The 21,837-nt window shown below is 41.1% G+C and overlaps 2 protein-coding genes across 2 annotated transcripts; one reads left to right on the forward strand and one right to left on the reverse strand.

Moving 5' to 3' along the window:
- Window positions 1–1,747: 1,747 nt before the first annotated feature.
- Window positions 1,748–4,416, forward strand: LOC115228327 (GTP-binding protein RHO4-like). Its single transcript, XM_029798932.1, has 3 exons — window positions 1,748–1,882; window positions 1,927–2,076; window positions 4,285–4,416. Exons 1-3 carry the CDS (start codon window positions 1,748–1,750, stop codon window positions 4,414–4,416), a joined length of 417 nt encoding a protein of 138 aa, XP_029654792.1.
- A 16,622-nt stretch (window positions 4,417–21,038) lies between these two features.
- On the reverse strand, window positions 21,039–21,466 carry LOC115228328 (THO complex subunit 4B-like). Its single transcript, XM_029798933.1, has 2 exons — window positions 21,236–21,466; window positions 21,039–21,203 (listed from the first exon to the last, which is right to left on the reverse strand). The coding sequence occupies exons 1-2, from the start codon at window positions 21,464–21,466 to the stop codon at window positions 21,039–21,041; spliced, it is 396 nt and encodes a 131-aa protein (XP_029654793.1).
- Window positions 21,467–21,837: the final 371 nt, after the last annotated feature.

Consider the following 21,837-nt stretch of genomic DNA (forward strand, 5'->3'; position numbering starts at 1 on the left):
GTGACGAGGCCGGCATAGTGTCTGATGGAAAAGTCAGTTTGAGTGATGAGGGAGAAGATGGGGGATTGTTTGTGTTTGGCACAGAATATGTGTGAGAGGGAGGCATGAGCACTGTTGTTGCCCATCAAATAGAACAGTCCGGACGGGGGGAGGTCGAACAAATCAATGACAGGCCGGACATCCCACTCAGTGTGGTGGGCAGTGTACTCGTGCAGGTGATGAACCCACTCGTCCACGTAGTTGTTGCAAAAGTGGTGAAAGTTGTTGGAGTCAGTGTTGTGGAATGCCCCCACCTCCAACAGTCCCAGCCAGCGGGGAGTCCTCTTGTGGAGAGAAATGTGTTGGATGACCATATTGAGACACAGTTGTACAGGACAATGGCGAGTGTGGTGGGGGAGTGGTACACCAGACAGTCGAGAGGCACCTACTATATAAGTGTGAGTGAGTGAGGGCAATAAGGAGGGATGTACCATTAGGAGTTGAGCCACCACTTTGAGGGAGGCACCGTCGGAGGGCACATTCCCCAAATGGAGAATGGCGGAGAGGACACGGAACACCCTGCCGTGACACACCACATTACTCTCTTCGTAGTCCTGCCTCCACTCCCAGACTGTTCAGAGTGCTCACCAACGTGGAGTACGACACGTCTGGGGGGCGGAGAGAACTGCGGAGACAGGCGAACTCGGACACGGACAGCAGTTTGAATTCATCCCGAATGGACATGTCCTGGCAGTCCAGCAAGTAGTAGAAAATGTGGAAGTTGGAGAGTGCCTTGCTGTCCACCACTCGCCGATTGTCGAGGAGGAAGTGGTCGAAGGAAAGACTGGAATGAGGTTGGAATGCACCCTTCGACCTTCCTGTCCTCCCCGAAGAACACGCGGACGAACAACCCGGCCCGACTGGAGTCAGGATTGCCACTCGTCTTGGCATTGATGAATGTCTGGTGAGTAGACAGGACTAACCTGGACAAGCCAGAAGGACGTGGATATGCGTGGACTGATTCCCCCCAACATTGCCTTGACACAACAACTCTTCCCCGCCCCACTCTCCCCACACACCACCACACACTTCCCCCAACCACTCCTTCCCCCCAGATCCAACTGTGTGAACGGATTTGTCCAGACGAGGCACGAATGCACGTGGGTCAAGTACTTTTGCTGTTGGAATCGTGAGTGGAGGTAGGAGACGAGTTCTGTGTCTTCCCCACTGACCAGGTAGAATGTGAACCCGTTCACTCGCTTGGTGGCAAAGTCGGCAACCATTGGCCAGGACCGGCACAGGTCGAAAGGGTGTTCCTCGGGAGAGAGGACGTGCTCGTTGCATATCCGTCCGTCCACGAAATATATTTCCACAAGACGGTACTCCTCGGGATTGGACTTGATTCTGTACATTCCGAGAATTGTGTTTATTATTTCTCTGCTCGTTTTGTTGGGCTTTATTTGGGTCTCCACGCTTTCTCCGGGGAGTTGGATGTTGACGGATACTGCCTCCATTGCCTGCACAACGTCGACGGATTATGAATTGTTCATTTTTTAATCAATTATTACCAATCGAAATTATTAATTAGTAGAGCAGTCGCCTCACTTTCCCAAATTAATATTAGTAAAAATAGAAAGAGCAAATAAAGAGGGATATTAATGGGGAAACAACTTCCCCACTCTCCAAAGTGTTTTATTATTTTGGTTAATGTTTTAGAGCGAGTGAATATTCAAAAGTATAAAAGTAATACTGCTAATCTGAAACCGCAATGTCCTCCACGTACCTCAAAATCGTAATCGTCGGGGATGGGGCGTGCGGAAAGACGTGCATGCTCATATCCTACAAGGAGGGCACATTTCTCCAGGAACACATCCCCACCATTTTCGAAAACTACTCCAAAAATGTGCGACTCAACGACACCAACGTACTACTCCCCACTCCTTCCAGTACGTCCTCTCCCTCTGGGACACTGCCGGGCAGGAGGCCTACGAGAGACTGCGGCCTCTCTCCTACAGTGGGGCAGACCTGGTGATAATCTGCTACTCCGTCAACTGCATCGACTCCCTCAAGAACGTGCCTCAGTACTGGATTCCCGAAGTGAGTCCTCTCCTCACCCTCCCAGATCAAACACTACTGTTCCCGTGCTCAGATCCTGGTCGTCGGCACCAAGTCTGATCTCCGTTCGGACCCCCTCGAGGTGTGTGTCAGTGAGACTGACTTGGAACTTGTGCGGAGAAAGTGCAAGGAAATGCCCTCGTTGGTCGTCCTTCTAAGTGGTAGAGTCATCGAGTGTTCGGCCAAGACGGGACACAACATTCACGAGGTCTTCGACACCTGCATTTCCATGATCCTGGCCGCCAAAAACAAACGCAGACGAAAGTTTTGTTATTTATTTTGACTGAACTTTGGCTTTTTTGGAATAGATAGAATTACCTAATCTAGTAGTGAACGAATGGTCGATCAGCTGACTGATTCCCTGCTTGCCAATTTCCTCATTCCCGGAGAGTCGGTTGTCCACTCTCAGTCGGACGAGGACAGTCTATTCGTCCTCACCGACTGGCGGGTGATGGCCATTTCCCCCAACTCGAGCATGATTGTGTATAAACAAATGATCGAGACTGTCCTCACTCCCGACCCCCTTAGTCTCCACATTTGGGTGAAGACTGGCGGAGTCCACAGGTCTGCTCTCCACTCCACTCACTAGACTGACCTTCTCCTGTCCCGACTCCTGCCTCAGGTGGACTGACCTGATCACCCACTCCACCCAACAACCATCCCCCACTCGTTTGTATGCCGACTGCAGTGGAGTGGTGGGGAATTGGTCATCCAGGGAGGGTTGGCGACATTCTCTCATCTCCACTGAGCATATTATGCTACACGAGTTCAGTCGACTGGGGTTCGACTCCAAATGGAGATGTTCCATGGTCAACAAGCACTATAGGTTGGACTGGCCAATTCACGTAGTCTGTCCTCCTCCTATCCCACCCATCTGGTGGTCCCCCGGGAGATCGGCGACAGAGACCTCACTCTGGGGGCAGTCTTCCGAGCCCACAAACGGATTCCCTCAGTTGTGTGGCGGTAAGGTAAAGTAACACGGTGAGATTCCACAAAAATGGGGTTGTGTTGGCTCGCTGTTCTCAGCCGAAAGTGTCGGTGATGGGATTTCGGTCAGTCCAGGACGAGTGTTTGGTGAGGGAAGTGGGACGTGCTGGCGGGGGGGAGTTGGCCATCGTGGACTGTCGGTCGTACTGGGCGGCCATGGGCAACAAACTGATGGGAGGGGGAGTGGAGAGTGAGGACTACTACGGACGGGTTCGCTATCTCTCCCTCCCCAACATTCACTCCGTCAGACAATACTTTGGCCAAATGCGACGGGCACTCCACCACGAGACCACCCAGTTGGAACACATTCTGTCCTCCTCCACGTACGCCCTCCCCTCCATTCTAGCAATTGGGCCTCCTCAGTGAACTGTCTGTTGGAGCAGAGTGCGTCACTGTGCAAGGACATTGAGGGAGGGACAAGTCTGCTCGTCCACTGCACTGACGGGTGGGACAGGACTCCCCAAGTGACCAGTCTCATCCAAATAATGCTCGACCCCCACTACCGCACTACTCTCGTTGGACACTCCCCTCACCCTCAAGGGCTTCCAAGTGCTCGTGGAGAAGGAGTGGATTCTATATGGCCATCAGTTCTCCCTGAGGTGTTCAGACTCGTCCCAGTCAGAGTACTCCCCTGTCTTCGTCCAATTCCTCGACTGTGTCTACCAACTCCTCCAGCAGTTCCCCGACGAGTTTGAGTTCAACAAACAATTCCTCGTTCTGTCTGTTTCTGACTGATTAGAACAAAATATGCCAACACGTCTATTCCGGGGTGTTCGCCGAGTTTGTCACTCAGCCAAAGTCGCAGGCTCTCGACCAATCGGCCTTCTCCCTCTGGTCATACCTCTCCCCCACAGATCCCGTCTTCCGGAACCTGCTGTACTGCCCAGTCCACTCCGTTGGTCAATATCCTTATCACTGACTATATACCCGCTGGTCTTTTCCAACACATTCCACTGTTGGCGGGAAGTCTTTTTGGAGGTGGGGTGCCACGACGTCTCACTCCGGTTCCTCTGCTCGCAGTTTGTCCTCCCCATTAAACAGCCCTCCACACTACTCGGCCGTGTTCACTCAGTCACGTGTGCTTTGTGACCTCGATGGACTCATTTGCTTCAACAACTCCTCCGTCAGAGATCGATGGCTCAACTCTGTGAGACTGCTCTACGGGGAATCTCAAGACTGGGTTGCCTCATTTGAATACCACAGGATGACGCCATTGCTCGACACAAACAGGCTATTTTGTCTCGTTCTTCCCATGACACACAGTTCTGTGTTTTCTGCAAATACGAGTTTGTCCAGGACGACTCAAAGTGTCACTGCAGGTTTAGTCCTTCTTGATGCCAGGATTTGTGGCTGTGTGATTTGCAGAAAGTGCGCGTCGGAAACCATCCCCCTCTGTCCCTCCTGTAGTATTCTTATTTGATATTTCTACAATGCTTTAATTATTTGATATTGTTCAATAATCATTACACGTCCTAGTCACCTGGAATAGAAGAGGATTGGCTGTCCACACTCTAACCTCTAAATAACGAGCCAGTCCCCTCCAAGAGGACATAATGTGTGATTACGGGAACACAGAACGCGTTAGGTGATGCCTGCATTATTTGCTGCTTTATCAGACATGTCTATGATTAAATAATTTTTCAGTCAGTAGTTAGGACTCGTTATGTTATTAATTTGTTCGTTGTTAACAAATACTTGTCTTTGAGATTAAGGACAGTAATTATCAAAACTGCATCAATCTGATGTTCAGACGATTAGTGATCTTAGGCTATTCCTAATTCTTTGGTTTTATTGAGTCATTATGATTAACTAATTAAACTTTTTTAAACAGAATGGAAATGGAATTTAAACCACTAATTTGTGTAATCCACCCACATGCTTTCTAAGGTCTTCCTTATTACAGTTCGACCTCCATTTGTAACAGACCTTGAGGCTGAAACACTTCAGTTTTTAAAACACTTTGTAGGATTTCTACTCAATTGATGAACTTAAAAAAATACTATTTTTAACACTAACTTTTCTTTTTATGAAAAAGATCTCAAAAAATCATTTGTACAAAAAAATAAAAACTAGTCAGGGTCTAAAATAAATAAGGAAAAAATTTCTTTGGTATTGTTATTCTGGCGAAAAATTTTCCCTGATGTGTTAAGACTCGTCCCAGTCAGAGGCGAAAAATTTAATACATTGCATTGATATTTCTCGGACGTTTGATTGTATACACCGGGGAAAACTTACCAAAGTTATTAATAGTTTTCTTCACTTTGAGGACGTTAAATAATGCACCTGCTTATGCAGAACACTCATCTTTCTGTCAAAATTGGCAAATGTGCCTCCAACTTTTTTCGGACTTCACGTGGAGTCCCACAGAGAGATTCCCTATCTCTGGTCCTCTTCATTGAAGCGGCACTAAGAAAGTTCCACGTGATTCCGATAAAACGGAATTTACAATACTTACACGCACTGATCGAAGATCCGACAATTCATGGAGAAGGCAAAAGAAGCTATGCTCGCATTTAGGAGACTCTAAAGATATTACTCGCAGGAAGAGTCTTGCTATAGGATTAAACACCAGAGTAAGGCTTTTGTCATCCCGGTTCTTACTTATAACTCTGGCACATGGGGAATATCTACACACGAAATGGGCCGTCCTGATTTTTTCACAGAACAAAGCTAAAATTGTTGTCCTTTGAAGATGACTAATGAAAACCTCTATAACAAATGCAAAATCCGGTGCCCTGTCAGATGATATCTTCAGATCGAGATGGAGTCTTTGTGGCCATGTCTTACGTTTAAACGACCTAGTTCCACCAAGGATTGCAATGGATTATTTCTTCGTGTAGACAGAGTTTGTATACCATGGAAGACCAAGAATGACGTTTCTGATCTGTCGACTGTTGATCTGTGGCTGAATTCGGCAGACGACATGGACAACTCAAAGATATTGCACGCAACAGAAAATATTCTGGCGAAAAATTTTGTACCTTAATAAAAAAATTTAAAAATCCCAGACTTTTCATAAATTTTAGCCCTGAGGATGTTAATGCTATGTAATAATCTTCCAAAAATGCCTGAATAAAAAAAGATATTTTTTTCATTGGTTATTCTTAGTGAATGAATGAATGAAAACGGAAAAGAGAAAAATATTAATAATTCTGTATCCTGAAAATAAATCGCTCTCGAATATCAAATTGCTGATGACCCAAAAATACAACTCCAATTCTTCAACCATTGGACAATGGAATAATCAAAGCTTTTAAAGATAATTATTCGCGTGCGCTAATTGAATTTGTTTTTTGTATAGAATCTATACAATAGATAAAGAAGATTGCGGCTTACTTAAAAAAATTAATTTACGCCAATCATTAATAATAATATCGAAATAACAACAAATTATTGGGATAATATTTTTGGCAATGAAATACTTGTTTGTTTCTGATAGTCTGACAAATAATGTTATAAAAAGTTGCAGACGAAGTGTTGAAAAATACGGAAAGCAGCGATAATTAAAAAAAATTATAGAGGTATGAAAAATAAACAAACTGCGATCAAAGAAATAGTAAAAAAATTAATGAATTGGAAGAATCAGTTCTAGACATAGCTCCAAGTTCGTTAAAAAATTTGTACTGTTTTAGACAAATTTTATTCACTGTAGTTTGAAGAAAAACTATGCATATGGAAAAAGAGTCGATGATTATTTTTCAATACATAATAATTTGTTGCATTAATTAAATTTAATTTTATACAAAACCTCGGTTTTTGGATCAACCTCAGTTTTTGAAACACGCATGCTTTCTAGGGTCATCCTGATTACAGTATTTTGAATATACGCTTTGATTCATCTACTTTGAGAGTGCTGAACTTGTTTTGATATTGACATTGGTTCGGACGTGTCAAAAACTAAATTGTTATGTTGAACAAAACATCCTCACTTCGAAAAGAATGAGCCACCGGGAAGACTCCTTAAGGTCCACATTCGTATTCATAGGCACCAATTTTTCTTTAATTTTGTCGATTAAATGTTTTTACTTAACAAGGGTATTAGATTATGATCGTAGCGAGATTTCCTGCAACGCTAGTAGGACGGAGGACCAAATAATGATGGTCCTGGAAATTTGACTGATTTAAATTAGAAGATTGATTTAATTTTATTAATCGAGGCAGACAATACTCGGGTTACTGTAGAAACAGACAAGAACGTGAATATCGACACAAATTATAAAGACACAGAAATAGTAAAACGAGTTTAGATTATAAAACAAAAGTTAAAAGAAATACTCCAATTGATTGGGAAATAGGAAGGAAGGAAGAGAGGAAGCAACTGACTAATGAATGACGGGAGTAAAACAAGATTATTAATAATTAAAAGGAAAGACAAATCAACTCATGCAGGGGGAGCCTTAAATAGAACAACTCAGCCAACTTGATTTCGGTAGGCCTCCAACTGAGCATCCAACTGCTCGACCGTCCTCTTGCTTCCTCTGGCAAACCGTCTGCCTCGCCCACGTCTACAATGAACAAGTGGGGACACCTCAATCCAGCATCCGTCCGTCCATTCAAGTCCTCCCCGGCGGAGATGAGCATGGGCATGCCTACAATCAGCCAACACAGTACCGTCCAGTGGCACATTCGAGTACTTCCTCCTCGCCATTTCTGCGTCCCGTCCATTCTCGAATACGACGGAGGCTGTTCCCAGAGACCTTCCAGCCCGACTGTACTTGATTTGCACACTCAGGACTCGGCCGACGTCGGAGAAGAGAGTCTACTCGGTTGTTTGGAGATGAGGACCATTAAATCATCGTTCGACACTCCATAGTGCAGATTGCTCACTGTCAGTTCATAGCCACTCGCCGGCCTGTTGTATCCGAATTTGTCATTTCTCCACAAAGGCAGACTATCCAGTTGGGAGGCAGTGAACGAGGGGAATGCATTTTGGCGAGGGAAGGGGTTTCTCTTGTAGAAAGGTTGTGTTATCCGGGCTGTATTCCGAGTGAAATTGTTGTTGAAACGGCCCCTCCCTCTGTTGAAACCTCCTCTGTATCCATTGGGTCGGATCCTTCTGGCTTGGATCACAGTTTCAAGGTCCATATCCATATGATCAGCTGACACACGACGAAGACCACCAGACATTATACAAAGCGGAAATTGTTTTTATTTATTTATTAATAAAATCAATTTATAAATAATTAACTAAATTTTAATATAATAATAATAAATGAAATATCCCTTTTAGGGACTGACTAAACCAACAAAAGTATTAGAGAAAAGAAATCAAAAGAATGACTGGAGAATGGGCTGAGCAGACCCTTCAAGCCCGTCAGCCAACTCCTTCAACCTGCCTGCCCAACTGCGAACACTGTCCTTCATCCGACAAATCTACACTCCTGTGGGGATATACCTCGTTGTGGTAGCACACACGGGGATACACCCACTCCACGTGCACTCTCCCCCTCACCTGGTCAATGTACCCGCAGATGACCTTCTTGGACATTGCCTTCATCACCAAAAACTCGACCTGCGTGAGAACACAGCCCAACCTCGTCGAAGGGGACTCCCGTGGCCTCCGCGATCTCCTCGAATGAGAACACATTGTCCCCCCGCGGACTGAAGGCCAGTTTGGTGAGAGCATTGAGGGACACTTTGAGGTGAATGGACGTGCTGTTGTGGGCCAGTTGGGGCTGAGGGTGACACACCGACATACATTCTTGGCAAACCACCCAGGCGCCCTCTGCCTGAACTCGAGGACGCGGCCATCGGTGATGCACATCATGAGGTCCCGCACCCACTCCAACTCAGTCCCCACCAACTGCAGCACAGCTCGATGTTGCAGCTGAATGGTCACCCCACACTACCCATTCCTGCAGATTTATTATATCCGGCGACAGAATGGCCGACAGAGAAATATCCAGAACATTCTGGAAGTATTTGGCCCCTGCCATATAAATAGGGTCGCCACCGTAGAAAACAGAGGAGGGGGCACAACTCATCAGGTTAAGCTGCATTGCGTAGTATTTGGTGTGGTTGGGTGTGCGTCGGTGATATTCCGCGGACAGTTTGAAGTAGAGACCGTGGAGTTGAGTGAGTTCCCCAAACATGTCCAACTCGTCCTCCACCGAGTCGATTATTTCCTTCACTCACACACAACTGGCACCTTCACTCTGTCCAGCATGCCTGTCCTCAAATACACGAATCCTCGTGACAGATTGCACTTCTGGACTCCCTCCTTGCCCTTCATCCCCCCGGCCACGGACTCCACGACGGTGAGGGCGTCGGAGGGGTCGGCCATCTCCTCCCCCAGGATGTGCACAATGTCAGCCCGGGTGGACTCGAGCAGTCTCCCCTCGATTTGGGATATGTATTGGTTGTAGAACTGCTGTAGGGAGGGGAGGCCACCTCTAACAGACAAATAGGCCGGGCATGCAGTCCTTCGTCACGTAAAAAGTTGAGAATGCACTCCCCCAGTTCAAACCAGTACCTCCCAGTCAGCCACTCTGCTTACTTTTTGTTTTGGTATTCAATCATTTCGGCCAGATATCCACGCATGGACTCTTCTACCTGGCTGGACAGACACTCGAGGTATTTCTGGGCACTCATCACCACCTCACACACGACACTCTATTTTATACAAATTATATTGTACAATTAAACACGTTTAGTATAAGATAATGTACAGGTTACCTTAGAAGTGTGATCGATCAGCATCGAACAATACAAATAGTGGATGACGGTGGTTGTGTGATGAACGTGGCATCCACCATCCAACTCACAATCAAAAGACTCTGCACGGAAAAGAAGCAGTCAACATGGCAGGTCTTAGGCATGTGAAATAGTAGCCCTCCCTCTCTATTGTATGCGACGAGGAGTGTCGGCCGACTGACTGTGTGTCCCCCTCATCTGCCCAATAATCCCCACTTAACATGTTATGACAATTTAAACGTGTTCACCCTACTCCATCTGGTCACCCTCTTATATGTGCCAATAGGATTAATTAATTAAAAGGATTAAATGATTGTGTTATTGTTGAGTGTATTGGCACTCTTCCTTGTCGTTGTATTGGCCTGTCGACAACACAAAGATCCCCGAAAGAAATACGTCGGATTCTTCCACCCTCAGTGCAATGGAGGCGGGGGAGGAGAACGAGTCCTCTGGTCGTGTGTGGAGACACTCCAGTCACACTACGACAACATTGAGTGTGTGGTCTACACCTCCGCCCCACTCCACACACACTCACTCATCGAGTCAGTCCACTCCAGATTCAACATCCGAATTGACAAGTCACTGAGATTAGTCCCCCTCAAGTCATCTCCCCTGCTGAGTCCCCATCTCTACCCCTTCTGCACTGTCCTCTGTCAGAACATGCTGTCCATCCTTGTGGGACTCGAAGCACTCATTCGCCTCTGTCCGGACGTGTATATCGACACCACCGGCTTCCCCTTCACTGCCACACTCGTCGGCCTGTTCTCCCCCACAACTGTGAGGGCGGCCTACGTGCACTACCCAGTGGTCAGCACTGACATGCTCGCCCGCATTGAGGACTCCCCCCACAGACCCCTTCTGGCCAAGTCCTTCTACTACAGACTACTCATGTGGCTGTATGGACTGGTCGGCCACTACTCATTTGATGCAGTCATGGTTAACTCCACTTGGACACTCAACCATATTGTCAAAATGTGGGGCAATCCCCAATCCACGTGGGTGTTATACCCTCCCTGTGCCAGCACTGAATTCGCCATCATTCCTCCCACTAGAAGACGGGAGACACACACATTGGCCGTCTCCCTGGCTCAATTCCGCCCAGAAAAGAACCTGGAAGCACAAATCGAGTCCGTCCAACGACTGCTTCAAATGTCGGTTGTGTCTCCTCCTAATGGCAGAACAAGTACAGCCAGACATTCAGACTGATCATGGTCGGGGGAGTCCGCAATCGGGAGGATCGGGCACTCGTCGAGAGACTGCGGTGTTTGGCCTATCAACTGGGGGTTGAGAAAAATGTGGAATTTCGAATGAATGTCTCATTTGAGGAGTTGAAGGACATTCTGAGTTCCTCCTCGATCGGTCTCCACTCGATGGTGGACGAACACTTCGGGATTGGTAGACCTGTGTGACCATTCGAGGTGTCGTCGAGTGCATGGCTGCTGGACTGGTCATGCTGGCACACGATTCGGGGGGGCCTCGACTGGACATAATTCCTGACGGGAGGGGAGTGGGGTTCAGAGCTGGGAGTGTGGACGAGTATGCCAACAAACTGTACTGGATTCTGTCACAAGACACCCAAGAACTGGACGTGGTGAGAGGACGGGCACAGTCCTGGGCAGTCGATCGTTTTTCGACTGAGAAATTTAGTTCTGATTTCAAATTAATTTTCGACCGTTATTATAAATCTGTCAGTCTTAATCTAACGTAATTAGCAATCAATTGTGGTCAGAATATATGCTAATTGAGAACGGCCAATCAGGACATGGACGAACACATCATTTTGGAGATCAGTCAGTCGATCGCCAAAATGACGAGTGTCATGGTCGACCAGACTTACAACCAAGTTAAACACAGCCTCGAACAATGCTTGATTGCCCTGGGAACAGACGAGATGACGCCCTCCGCCACGAATATTGTCCAAAACATTAAGACAATACTCGTTCGTCCATTTGACTAACCCCTAGGCAGAACGGTCCCCCAATATGCCCGTCTGTGACAAGCAAGAACTCGTAAAAATAATCAACCAGTCCATCAAAGTGTGTGAGGACCAGTCGTCGAGACAATCCTTGTCGACCCTCATAAATCGGGACCTACAGTTGGCCCAACCTTCCGACTTTTTGGATTACAACAGCTGTGCGGTGGCCGAACACATCTTTGGGAGTCTCGTGCGCAACAATATTCTAATCGAGGCAATCACCGCCCTTCAGGACACTCCCAGTCTGTGGAATAAGTGTGTCCTCCAATAAAACTAATAAATAACAACAATTATTGAATTAGTCACATTTTCTAGAATAGTGCACTGAGTATATACCGATATTAACAAGTCGACCATTGTCTTGGAGTGGGCGATGGCGGTCTGAGGGTAGCAGACACTGACGCCTGTGATGAGTCCCAATCCGGAGTAGACGACGCGTCTCACTCGCCCTCCCACTGGAACTACCAACAACAGTCAACGTCGCAAAGACATAAGGAAGCCAGACACTCCAAAGGCAGAGATCACTGACAATTTAGGGATGAGAGATGGGTGGTTTCGGATATATTCCACGTTATCTGGGAATGAGCATATGGGAGTACCCATCGAGTATTCTATTGCCTGTCCGACTTGGTTGTATAACTAATAATGACCATTCCAATTGCCTGCCTTGTCGAAGGAGGGCTCCAACTTGAGTCGAATCGAGTGAATTATGCGTTCGACTGATTCCTGTGGTGGCACGTAGCCGGACTTGTCGGGGGACTGCCCGTATATTGGTAACTGAGACTATTTCACGACAACATAACCTCAGGCACACGCAACATTAATTAAACAACTTTTAATCCTTTCACTTTTTTATTATGCGACGATACATAATCACATAAACTATAATTCCGTTAATGCTGCACGTGAATGATTCTTTACATGTAGGACTTTTAGACTGCTCCTGTAGTTTTCAAGTCTTAAAAAATTGTAGTACGTTTGGTCCACAGGTTTTTAGATCCCATCAAGAATGATTAGAATCTTCCGTACGGCATTGGGATGTTTCTTTGTTCGATTCCTCTTTTTATTCACAGGAATGTCGCAGATAAGTTTTGGTGAAGATTCTAGGGTTCAGCCATGTATCTCTCAGGTCCGTGAAACGTCCACAATACTGCGTGTAATTAAGCTATCTTCTGTTAGATTTTGCTTGTAGAACATATCCTCTGCGTTTAGATCAAACAGGTTAAACTTTCAGACAAAATTCTGTAGTTACACTAATTCTTCCATAAAATCGTGAATCTCGTGAGAGGAACATGTCTTGTATCCGAAAAAAAATATAATCAATCTAATTGTAAATCTTTATCGGTCCGATAGGAGATTGTGGGAACTTTCACATGTCGTTTGGTAACGTGAAAAATATTAAAATTGTGTGTTACTGAATTGACGATATTTCCTCATTTCCAATGGCAATGACGACGAACTAATAAAACTATTCATCACCTCAATTCTATCTGATCAATATTCAATTGATCAGATCATGATCCATTTTTAATCCTTATTATTTCAAGAGTATTTTAACAAGATTGACTAATTTTGTGGATAGGTATAATTCTATAAAATTGAACATATCGATACCAAAAAGTAGCTAACATCTATTAAAAAATAAAAATCTGGCCAAAAATGTGAATATGAGAATTGAGAAAAAACTTGAAAAATACATTGTTCCTGAAATTGTTCATTTTATAAAATTAAAAAAATTAACCAAAGAGGAGAAAAACACAGATGTGTCAAGAATGGCAGCTAAAAGCTGAAATTGCAAGTTTCCACAAATATTTTAATTCTACAAGATGTTTGTCATCACCAACCAAAGAAGTACTTGCAGCATTTGGAAAAGAGGTGGAAATTGTAAAAATTCAATACAGCTAATGGAAATTAGCTCAATTAAGTACAGGAATGAATATTATATTAAAGATACTGTTTCTTAACCCTTTTTGACCGTAGACCACTTTAATTAGTTGAATTCTTCTAGGGGCCACATGTAACAAAACAATTTTATAAAAAAGCTAACCAAATTAAAATATCAATTTTTCTAGCAAAAAAACTCCGAGAAACCGCTTTTAGAAACTTTGGCAGTCTAAATCCAGGAGATTTGTAATGTCACAGAGATCTACATTTAAGACAGCATCGAACTACTAGCCATTCCCTTGTGAACAACACAGGTATATATAGCAAACCTTCCAAAGGCCCGTAATATGCACATTATTTAAGAAACTATCCTTGTTTGTAAACAGAAAAGGACAGTCCAAGAAGATAACTCGATTTTGCTATAAACAGTTCTGGCGAGCCAATCCGAATCCTCCGGCTTGTGACGAGAAGACTCCTCAATACAGGAAATGGTTTTTTGTATCATCAATAAATAAATTTTTGTCGAATAAGTCAAATTAATGACGAAAGGAATGAAAAGTGTTAGTAAATCCAAAAACTATCAACCAAAGTTAGTTAATTTCTAGCATCAGCAAAGCCAATTCGGCCATTTTCGAAATCGTAGACGGAATAGAAACGACTCAAAAATGTATCGCCCAATATTAAACTGTTAAATGGCAGGAAACTCATTGCCTGTATTCCCGCATAGCACAGATTCAAAGCAAGCTATGGTATTATTCGTGTCAATTACATGTTTCAAGTAATGCTCCGGTTTTAACTCAAATTCCCTCCCACCCATAAAAAAGATTAGAGAAGGATATTTACTAGATTTGTCACAAATGACAATAGGCTATTTCATTATCAATAAAAATACAAAATAAAAGTTGAGTACATTCAGAGCGTTGTACATTAGTTTGGCGATTTCAAGTGAGGTCATGATGACAGAACTTCCCGTATCCGCAACTGTAGCAACATTATAGAAGATGAACCTTCCAAGAGATAATCTTAAACCAATTAAGTTAATGATATGCCTTGGCATATTGAATTGCCAATAATATTTCTTAGTAATTGGAATATATGTTATATTTCCTACATAGAAATTAGGGTCGGTGAATCCGATTGTGAGCTCTCCTCCAGTTTTATTCTTCGAATTACTGACAATTGAAATATTGTGTGTGACCAGTTTAAATAAAAGGCGAATATTCCCCGATCAATTAGTCCCTGAGATAGCATCTGTTGCAATGGAGGAACGACATTGTTTTTTGCTAAAGCAGGAAATCCCATTCCAAGTATTCCATCAAACTTTGCAAAGTAAAGTTGATTTTTTGCATTTGTTATTTCACCAAAGACCTGATTTTTTATTTTAATATGTCCGAACTAAAATCAGGCCAAATTGGCGATACCGAAAGATGATCTTGACTAAGGAAGCCACTGACATTGCCCGAGGGATATGAAATTTCGAACTTTGTCCCATTGGCCTTGTATGTTGATGACTTTTTATGATTATATTTACGATGTCCTAAATAAAAATAAGGTGGATTATACACCTGGTAACAATTTTTTTGAACTATAAACCCAAAGATTTGCAGAGCCTGTGTCGAAAATGACGTTAAATTTTTGTTCTGGAGTCCCTAACCCGATTTCACCATAATATTGAGCCTAGAAATCTCTTTATTTAGCGAATCACGTTCTTGTAATTGTGAAGTTTCACTTGATTGTCGGAACCATGTAGTTTAGCCCGGCCTAGTTGCTTGTATTTATCTGTTGGATGAACTGCAGTTTGAGCGGGGTCGCGGCGATATATTTTTATCCTAAAACTCAGTTTGAATGGATATACCGTAATGAAACAGATGTACCTATTAATAGTAGAAATAAGCTAAACATTTAAATAATTTAATTCTGAAAACTTTATCGTTTTGATAGGCGTACCAAATAAAAAATATTCGACAAATGTTATAATTAAAATAATTTTATTATTTTGACCAAGAATTCTTTATTTTACCTGATTTTGGAGGACTATCATGAAGAGTGCTTAGGACTGGAATATTTATTTAATAAACAAAGACTGTTAAATATATTTTGCTTTAAAAGAAAATTCCAAATGTTAAAAATACAAATTATTTTTTGCGATAAAAAAACTGATGAGAAACAAAAAATTGTATTATTTGACGATGAAAAGAAAATATTGAAGAATGTCGTTTTGGCCAATCTGTACAAACATCATCCCATTTCTAGAATTTTTGAGAGTAAAAATAGATTAAATTTATCAAAAATAAAAAATTATATTTACAAAATCGATTAAATATTGTATGAAACTCATTTTCACGTTTGGAAATAAAATGTATATATTCAGTAAAAATGTTCATTAATGATTTTCGAGAGATAGTAGATTTCAGTTCCATAAATTCCCCAAATGAAATGAAATTTGGACGACAGCAAACGCCGCTATAATTTGATTTACTAAAAGGCATTCTCCAATGATTCTTCTCAAAAAATTTCCTTAGACGCTTGGAAAATTAAATTTTTATAAAATTAACTAATTGCGGAGCTTTTATGGTAAAATATACGTCCCATGGGAAAACATGTAGGAATTCGTTTGTTACCAAATTGAATCTCGAGAGAGTTTATTAATTCAATAGATTTTTCCTGGATATTTGAGATTAAATCATGAACTTTTACGCAAAAAATTAAGGAAAAATCTAAAATATTAATATTATTTCCAAAAACGTTGTTTTTTTCAAAATCAACAGTTATAACTCCCTTTTTAATTCGAAACAAATTGCGTAAAATAAAATAGCATTGGAGCCCAATATTTGATAACATTGATGAATATACGTTTATTTTCCCAAAGAAAATATTCATGATTTTATTGAATAAAAATTCGTGAATTTAAAGGACTTTTTGTAATGGTTTACAACTATAATAACATTACCAAGATTATTTGTAGGTTCAACAACCAGTCTTTATAAAGAGCATAACGATGCACCATACAGTGAAAATGTTTCAAATCTGCATTGACAGATTTTACCCTACCTCGGAAACCAAAGTTACATCGAAGCATTGCTGGTCCTCCATCTGTAATACATTTACACAGATTTTGCCACAATAGACCTATAATACATAGGACTCAAAAAAGTATTTCTGTTCCAAAAACAATTAGCTGCATTGAACTTGTCTCCATTCTATGTTTAAGGAGTAATAAAAATTTGTTTTTAATAGTGTCTAATAATTGCACATAAACGAGTAATTGAGAGCAATTTACTAAATCTGGTGATTTGTTTTATTAAATATAATATCAATTAATTTGTCAACGTCGACTCTGCACAAACTTAGAACAGTTTAGAATATGTACTTCGTGGTGTTTCTGTTGTAAAAATTTGATTGTATCCTGCTGTAAACTTTACAGCATTAAAATTTAACAATATAGTATATTTAAATAGAAAAGCTTAAAACCGCTTTCTTTTGAACAAAATTTGTTTGAATAGTTTTCACTTTTGTTTAAAAGTAGAAACCGGGAGTACATAAATATAGATTTTCCTAATAATTAGACAAAAAATTACTCAAAAAGTCAGTTTCCTTAATGTCAAAAAAGATGTTAGGAATTTACAGTATTTTCCCTAAAATGGAATAAAAATCTTAATTATTAGATTACGTTATTTATGAGACTTGAACTTTTAAAATAAATTTGTGAATATTATTTATATGCTATTTTTGACAAGTAACTACATTTTTTAGAGAAATGAAATACGTCAAAAAATCAGATATACAGAAGATGAACTTTCTCAAAGTAGATGAGTGTATTATCCAAATACGTGTCTATTAATACTGCAGCAAAAATATCATAATATATCAACTGTAGAGGAAACATAAATATTTGCAGTTAATCAAAAACTAGCCATAAATATCGAAATTTAAAGATTTTTTTACTCAAATAAAAAGTTTAGAGAATATATAAAGGATATATTTACATCGTAGTTGTATTTTCTGATGATAAAAATATAGCATAGTTGATATATTTAAAAATGTATTCTGACAAACTAAGCATATGTGTAATGACATATTAATGGCCAAATAATGAACAAAATAAAGAAATTTTTTAAGGAAACCACGAGTGAAGGTTTGTAGAATCTCCATTTCAAATTTCATCACGATTGGACTGTTTAATAAAAAGAAATTTGCTATTTCCTAAGATTAATAATAACTAAAGCATTGAGTAAATCATTTAGCGAAATATTACTGGACATTCATTGGGTGCTTATACCACAAAGAGCCGACTGTACAATATACACTACTTTGTGTGATTTTTATTAATATGGTTTCTGATGTCAAGAACACTGATTCTACTCAAATTGTAAAAAAGGTTTCAAAGAAATCGCATCCCACATATATCAATATGATACTTGCCGCCATGAAATCTTTTCCAGATGACAAACCGGCCACCCGTGCCAGTGTTCTTATATATATCAAAAACAATTATAACGTTGGGGATAATGACAAGAGGACTAATGTTGCTATAAAGCGCGTTATTAATTCCTCCATTGAGAGTGGACAGTTTTTCAGAATATCTGTACGCTCTATTTTTTGAGTTTGTAAGGGTGTCGGTGCCACTGGATCATTTTGCTTCCCCGATTCTCTTCTCGCTAAAAAAGCAGAGCGGAAGGCAAAGAGACTCCAATCTCTTAATAATAAAGCTGAAAGGTTGTCAAGCTGTTTAATATCTTTAGCGAAGGAAAAGCAACTAAAACAAAAAAAGCAACGGCTTCTAAAAAAGCTGCCAGTCCGAAAGTTAAGGCTGTCAAATCCAAGAAAGTAGTCGCTAAAACAGAGCCAGCTGTCGATAAATCGCCAGTTAAAGTCTCCATAGCAAAAAAAGACGTGCCTGCGAAGAAACCAGCCGTAAAGAAGACTAGTGAAAACAAGGCTGTCTCTAAAAAGGCGACTGCTGTAAAAAAACCGGCCACAAAGAAAACTGTAAAGGAACGTAAATCTAAAGCCACTAGTTGACTTAACTGCTATTTAATTGTTTTTTTGTTGAAACTTAATTATTTCCTTTTAAGAAATGATATTTTATATTCAATTGGTCATAAAATTCTGTAATTAGTCTACGTGTCTGTTTTTCATTATTTTCTCTTTTTAAGTACCTATTTAATCTGTTTTGGAATTTGTTTAAAATACGTGTAAATTATGACCACACTAGTTTTGTTTTAATTATGGCTAATTCGTAGTTGTCAGCATCGTCAATATCCGTCTCGTAATTGTTTTGTCCGATTAATTATCTTGAAGTTCTTTTGTGTTTTCTTAAAATAAACCGCATTTATCTTCTTAACACAATGACTTGATTTCTTTCCGCTGAAATATTACTTTCTATCATACTCTCAACATTTTGATTTTGTAAAAGATTCATATAAACTTATGTTGTTTCAAATGAAATTTTCCGATGTAATTCAAGAATGCATATTTATGAGAATTAATGTGTTGATTAGAATAAAAAATGTTTCTCGCGCACAATTAGTATTGATTAGCTTTCAGAATCCCGATGTGCCAATGACAGCTGATTATTGATGATGTTACCAGGGCTATGTAATTAAATTATTGTAATTTTACATCCGTATTCCTGATTATCTAATTTTTTACTTAATAATCTTGATTGGTTAAATCGGATTGTAGCTGCAATTGACATTTATTTCTAGAATTCTTTCTTTTTTAAAATGGGCGAATACTATTTTCTAACTTTAAACACGACATGTGTAATTAAAGTTCCAAGTGGGCCAATTATGGTAATAATTACTGGGGCTGTGAGATGAACCAAACGCATTGTTAAGGTGCTTGACTAAACCCATGCAGGATACCACGAAAAGTGTCAGTTCATATGAGAAAGTGACCATACAAATCGAATTCTCTAATAAGTGTGTAAATACGTATTTTCTCAATTTTAACGCGCAATCAAATCAAATCAAAATTTATTCCAAAGACCACGTTAACCAAAGAAAGAAAAACTAACTAGGTGATCCCGACGAATTTGATCATTGCTCTCAGCTTCGCTCTGTGCTGCTTCTTGAGCCCACACAAGATCGTTTGAGGGCGATCGTTCCTTTATACCATTGATGCCCTTTTGTATTCTTCTCAATGAGAGTTTCGAAAGAGATTGGTGGTTTGATAGCTCGAAAATAAAACGAAAGTAATTTGGGGCCAAAACATCTGGAAAAACCCAATAATCGAATATAGTGCGCACCTAAAATTTCCCGTCGACAAAAATCAGAAATCGTACAGCTTGTTGATTGTCGTGAATTACTTTCTCTTGACCAGGGTATGGGGATTTTAAAGACTTTAAAGGGACAATCAATTATATGCGTTGAACTTGAAAAAATATTGGCGCTGGCCATTTGTCTCCATCGCCATTCTACTTTTTTGCTTATTAATGCAGGATTGTGATGTTTGTGAGCCTTGACGATCTTTAATATGCCTATATTTTGAATTAAAAGTTGGAAATTGCACAATGTCAGACCGTCAAAGTGAGTTTGACAATTCTTTTTTGAATCGAAAATTTGTAATTTACTTGTCGAATTAACTGGCCTTAAAAATAGATGGCGCTGTAGCGTTTACTGGCTTTACTAGTGATAAAATATACGCTATGAGGGGTAGGAGAGACGTGTGCTAGCATTTAAGCCAAGCATATAAATGTTGGTACAGCTCTTCGCTAGTGCACATTTTTGTGGTAGTAACAATTATTCAAATGAAAACTTTGCGAGCCTATATGAAGAAGAGTTTCATGTGAATGAATTGGACACTAGTTAATCGGTCCTAAGCACGTTCAAGTCATTTAAAATGGCTATTGTAATCCGTATGCAAAAGTGTGTCATTTGTAGAGTTTGACTGCGGAAATACATTTGCTAAACAATAACGCAAATATCCAAAAATGAGCTCAGATGGAACATAAATCTACCATAACAGAAAACGGTAAAAAGCTCACTTTATTCGAATCTTCATTACGCATCCACAGCAAACTGTCTTAAATACACCTTGAGGCTAACACATCAATCGGACTAGTGAACTACCCACTAAACTTGACTGACTCATCACTACAAAAGACACCCGTCAACACATTAATCAAAGACAAAAAAAAGAGTTATTAGAAAGAACCACCAGAAACCTGATTCCGATAATTATCCAACTGGACGTCCAATTCCTCCAGACTTGCCCTCTTCCTTCCACCAAATCTACCTCTCTTCCCCCCAAAACTCCTTCCACGTCCCCTCACATACCCCCCTCTACTCAAATGACTGCAAACCAGCCAACCTGGAGAATCCTCCAAACCCGTTGACGGAACTGGGACCCACAAATTCATCCCGAGCACCCACACTGAGCTGCATGTTGAGTCCTTGGAGGGTCAGGAGGACTGGGAACCATCCAGAGGGACATTGTCGTATTTCCTCACTGCATAGTCCACAGACGAGGGGTCTGAGAAAAAGACGTTGGCCTCCCCGAGAGACCGTCCTGCTCGGTCAAAGTGAATTTCCACTCGAATGACCTCGCCTATTTCAGAGAATAAAGTCTGAAGTGGGAGAAATTGAGTTTTTGAGATACGTTCAAATCATCTTCACTGACTCCGTAGTGCAAGTTTTTCACCACCAACTGCCCGGGGATGGTTTTGTTTGAATTGATTGGGGGCATTCTCCATGAAGCAGAGTTAAAGGTTTGTCGGCCTCGATAGTTCCCTCTCCGAAGGCCACCGAATCGTCCTCTTTTAGACTGAATCACTGATTCTAAATCCATATCCATTGGATTTGCTGTTGTCCGACGCAGCCCACTAGACATTCCGGAAGTACTATTTATTACACGCTTTAATAATAATTATGTTTAAATAAAACTTATTCATTTCCAAATATATTAATTTCAACTAAGCTTATTCCACAAAAAAGACTAGAAAATAAAGTGAATAAATGATTAAAATATTAAAGCCAGGAAGGACAGCAGGGACGCCAATCAGTGGGGGGAAATGAGTCGGAGAGGGAGTTATAAAGGACGACCACAATGGCGAATGCAATAAGAATAGTGGCAGCCACCTTCTTAAGCAAAGCCTCCCAGGGAAGTTGATTCAAGTCAAGGAGAAGAATACCCATCAACACCCCTACAATAACACCCACCCCTACCAGAAATGAACCCCCCCAAGTGCCCCACATGTCCCT

The sequence above is a fragment of the Octopus sinensis genome, unplaced genomic scaffold, assembly GCF_006345805.1.
Source record: "Octopus sinensis unplaced genomic scaffold, ASM634580v1 Contig10331, whole genome shotgun sequence".
In the NCBI taxonomy this organism is placed as follows: domain Eukaryota; kingdom Metazoa; phylum Mollusca; class Cephalopoda; order Octopoda; family Octopodidae; genus Octopus; species Octopus sinensis.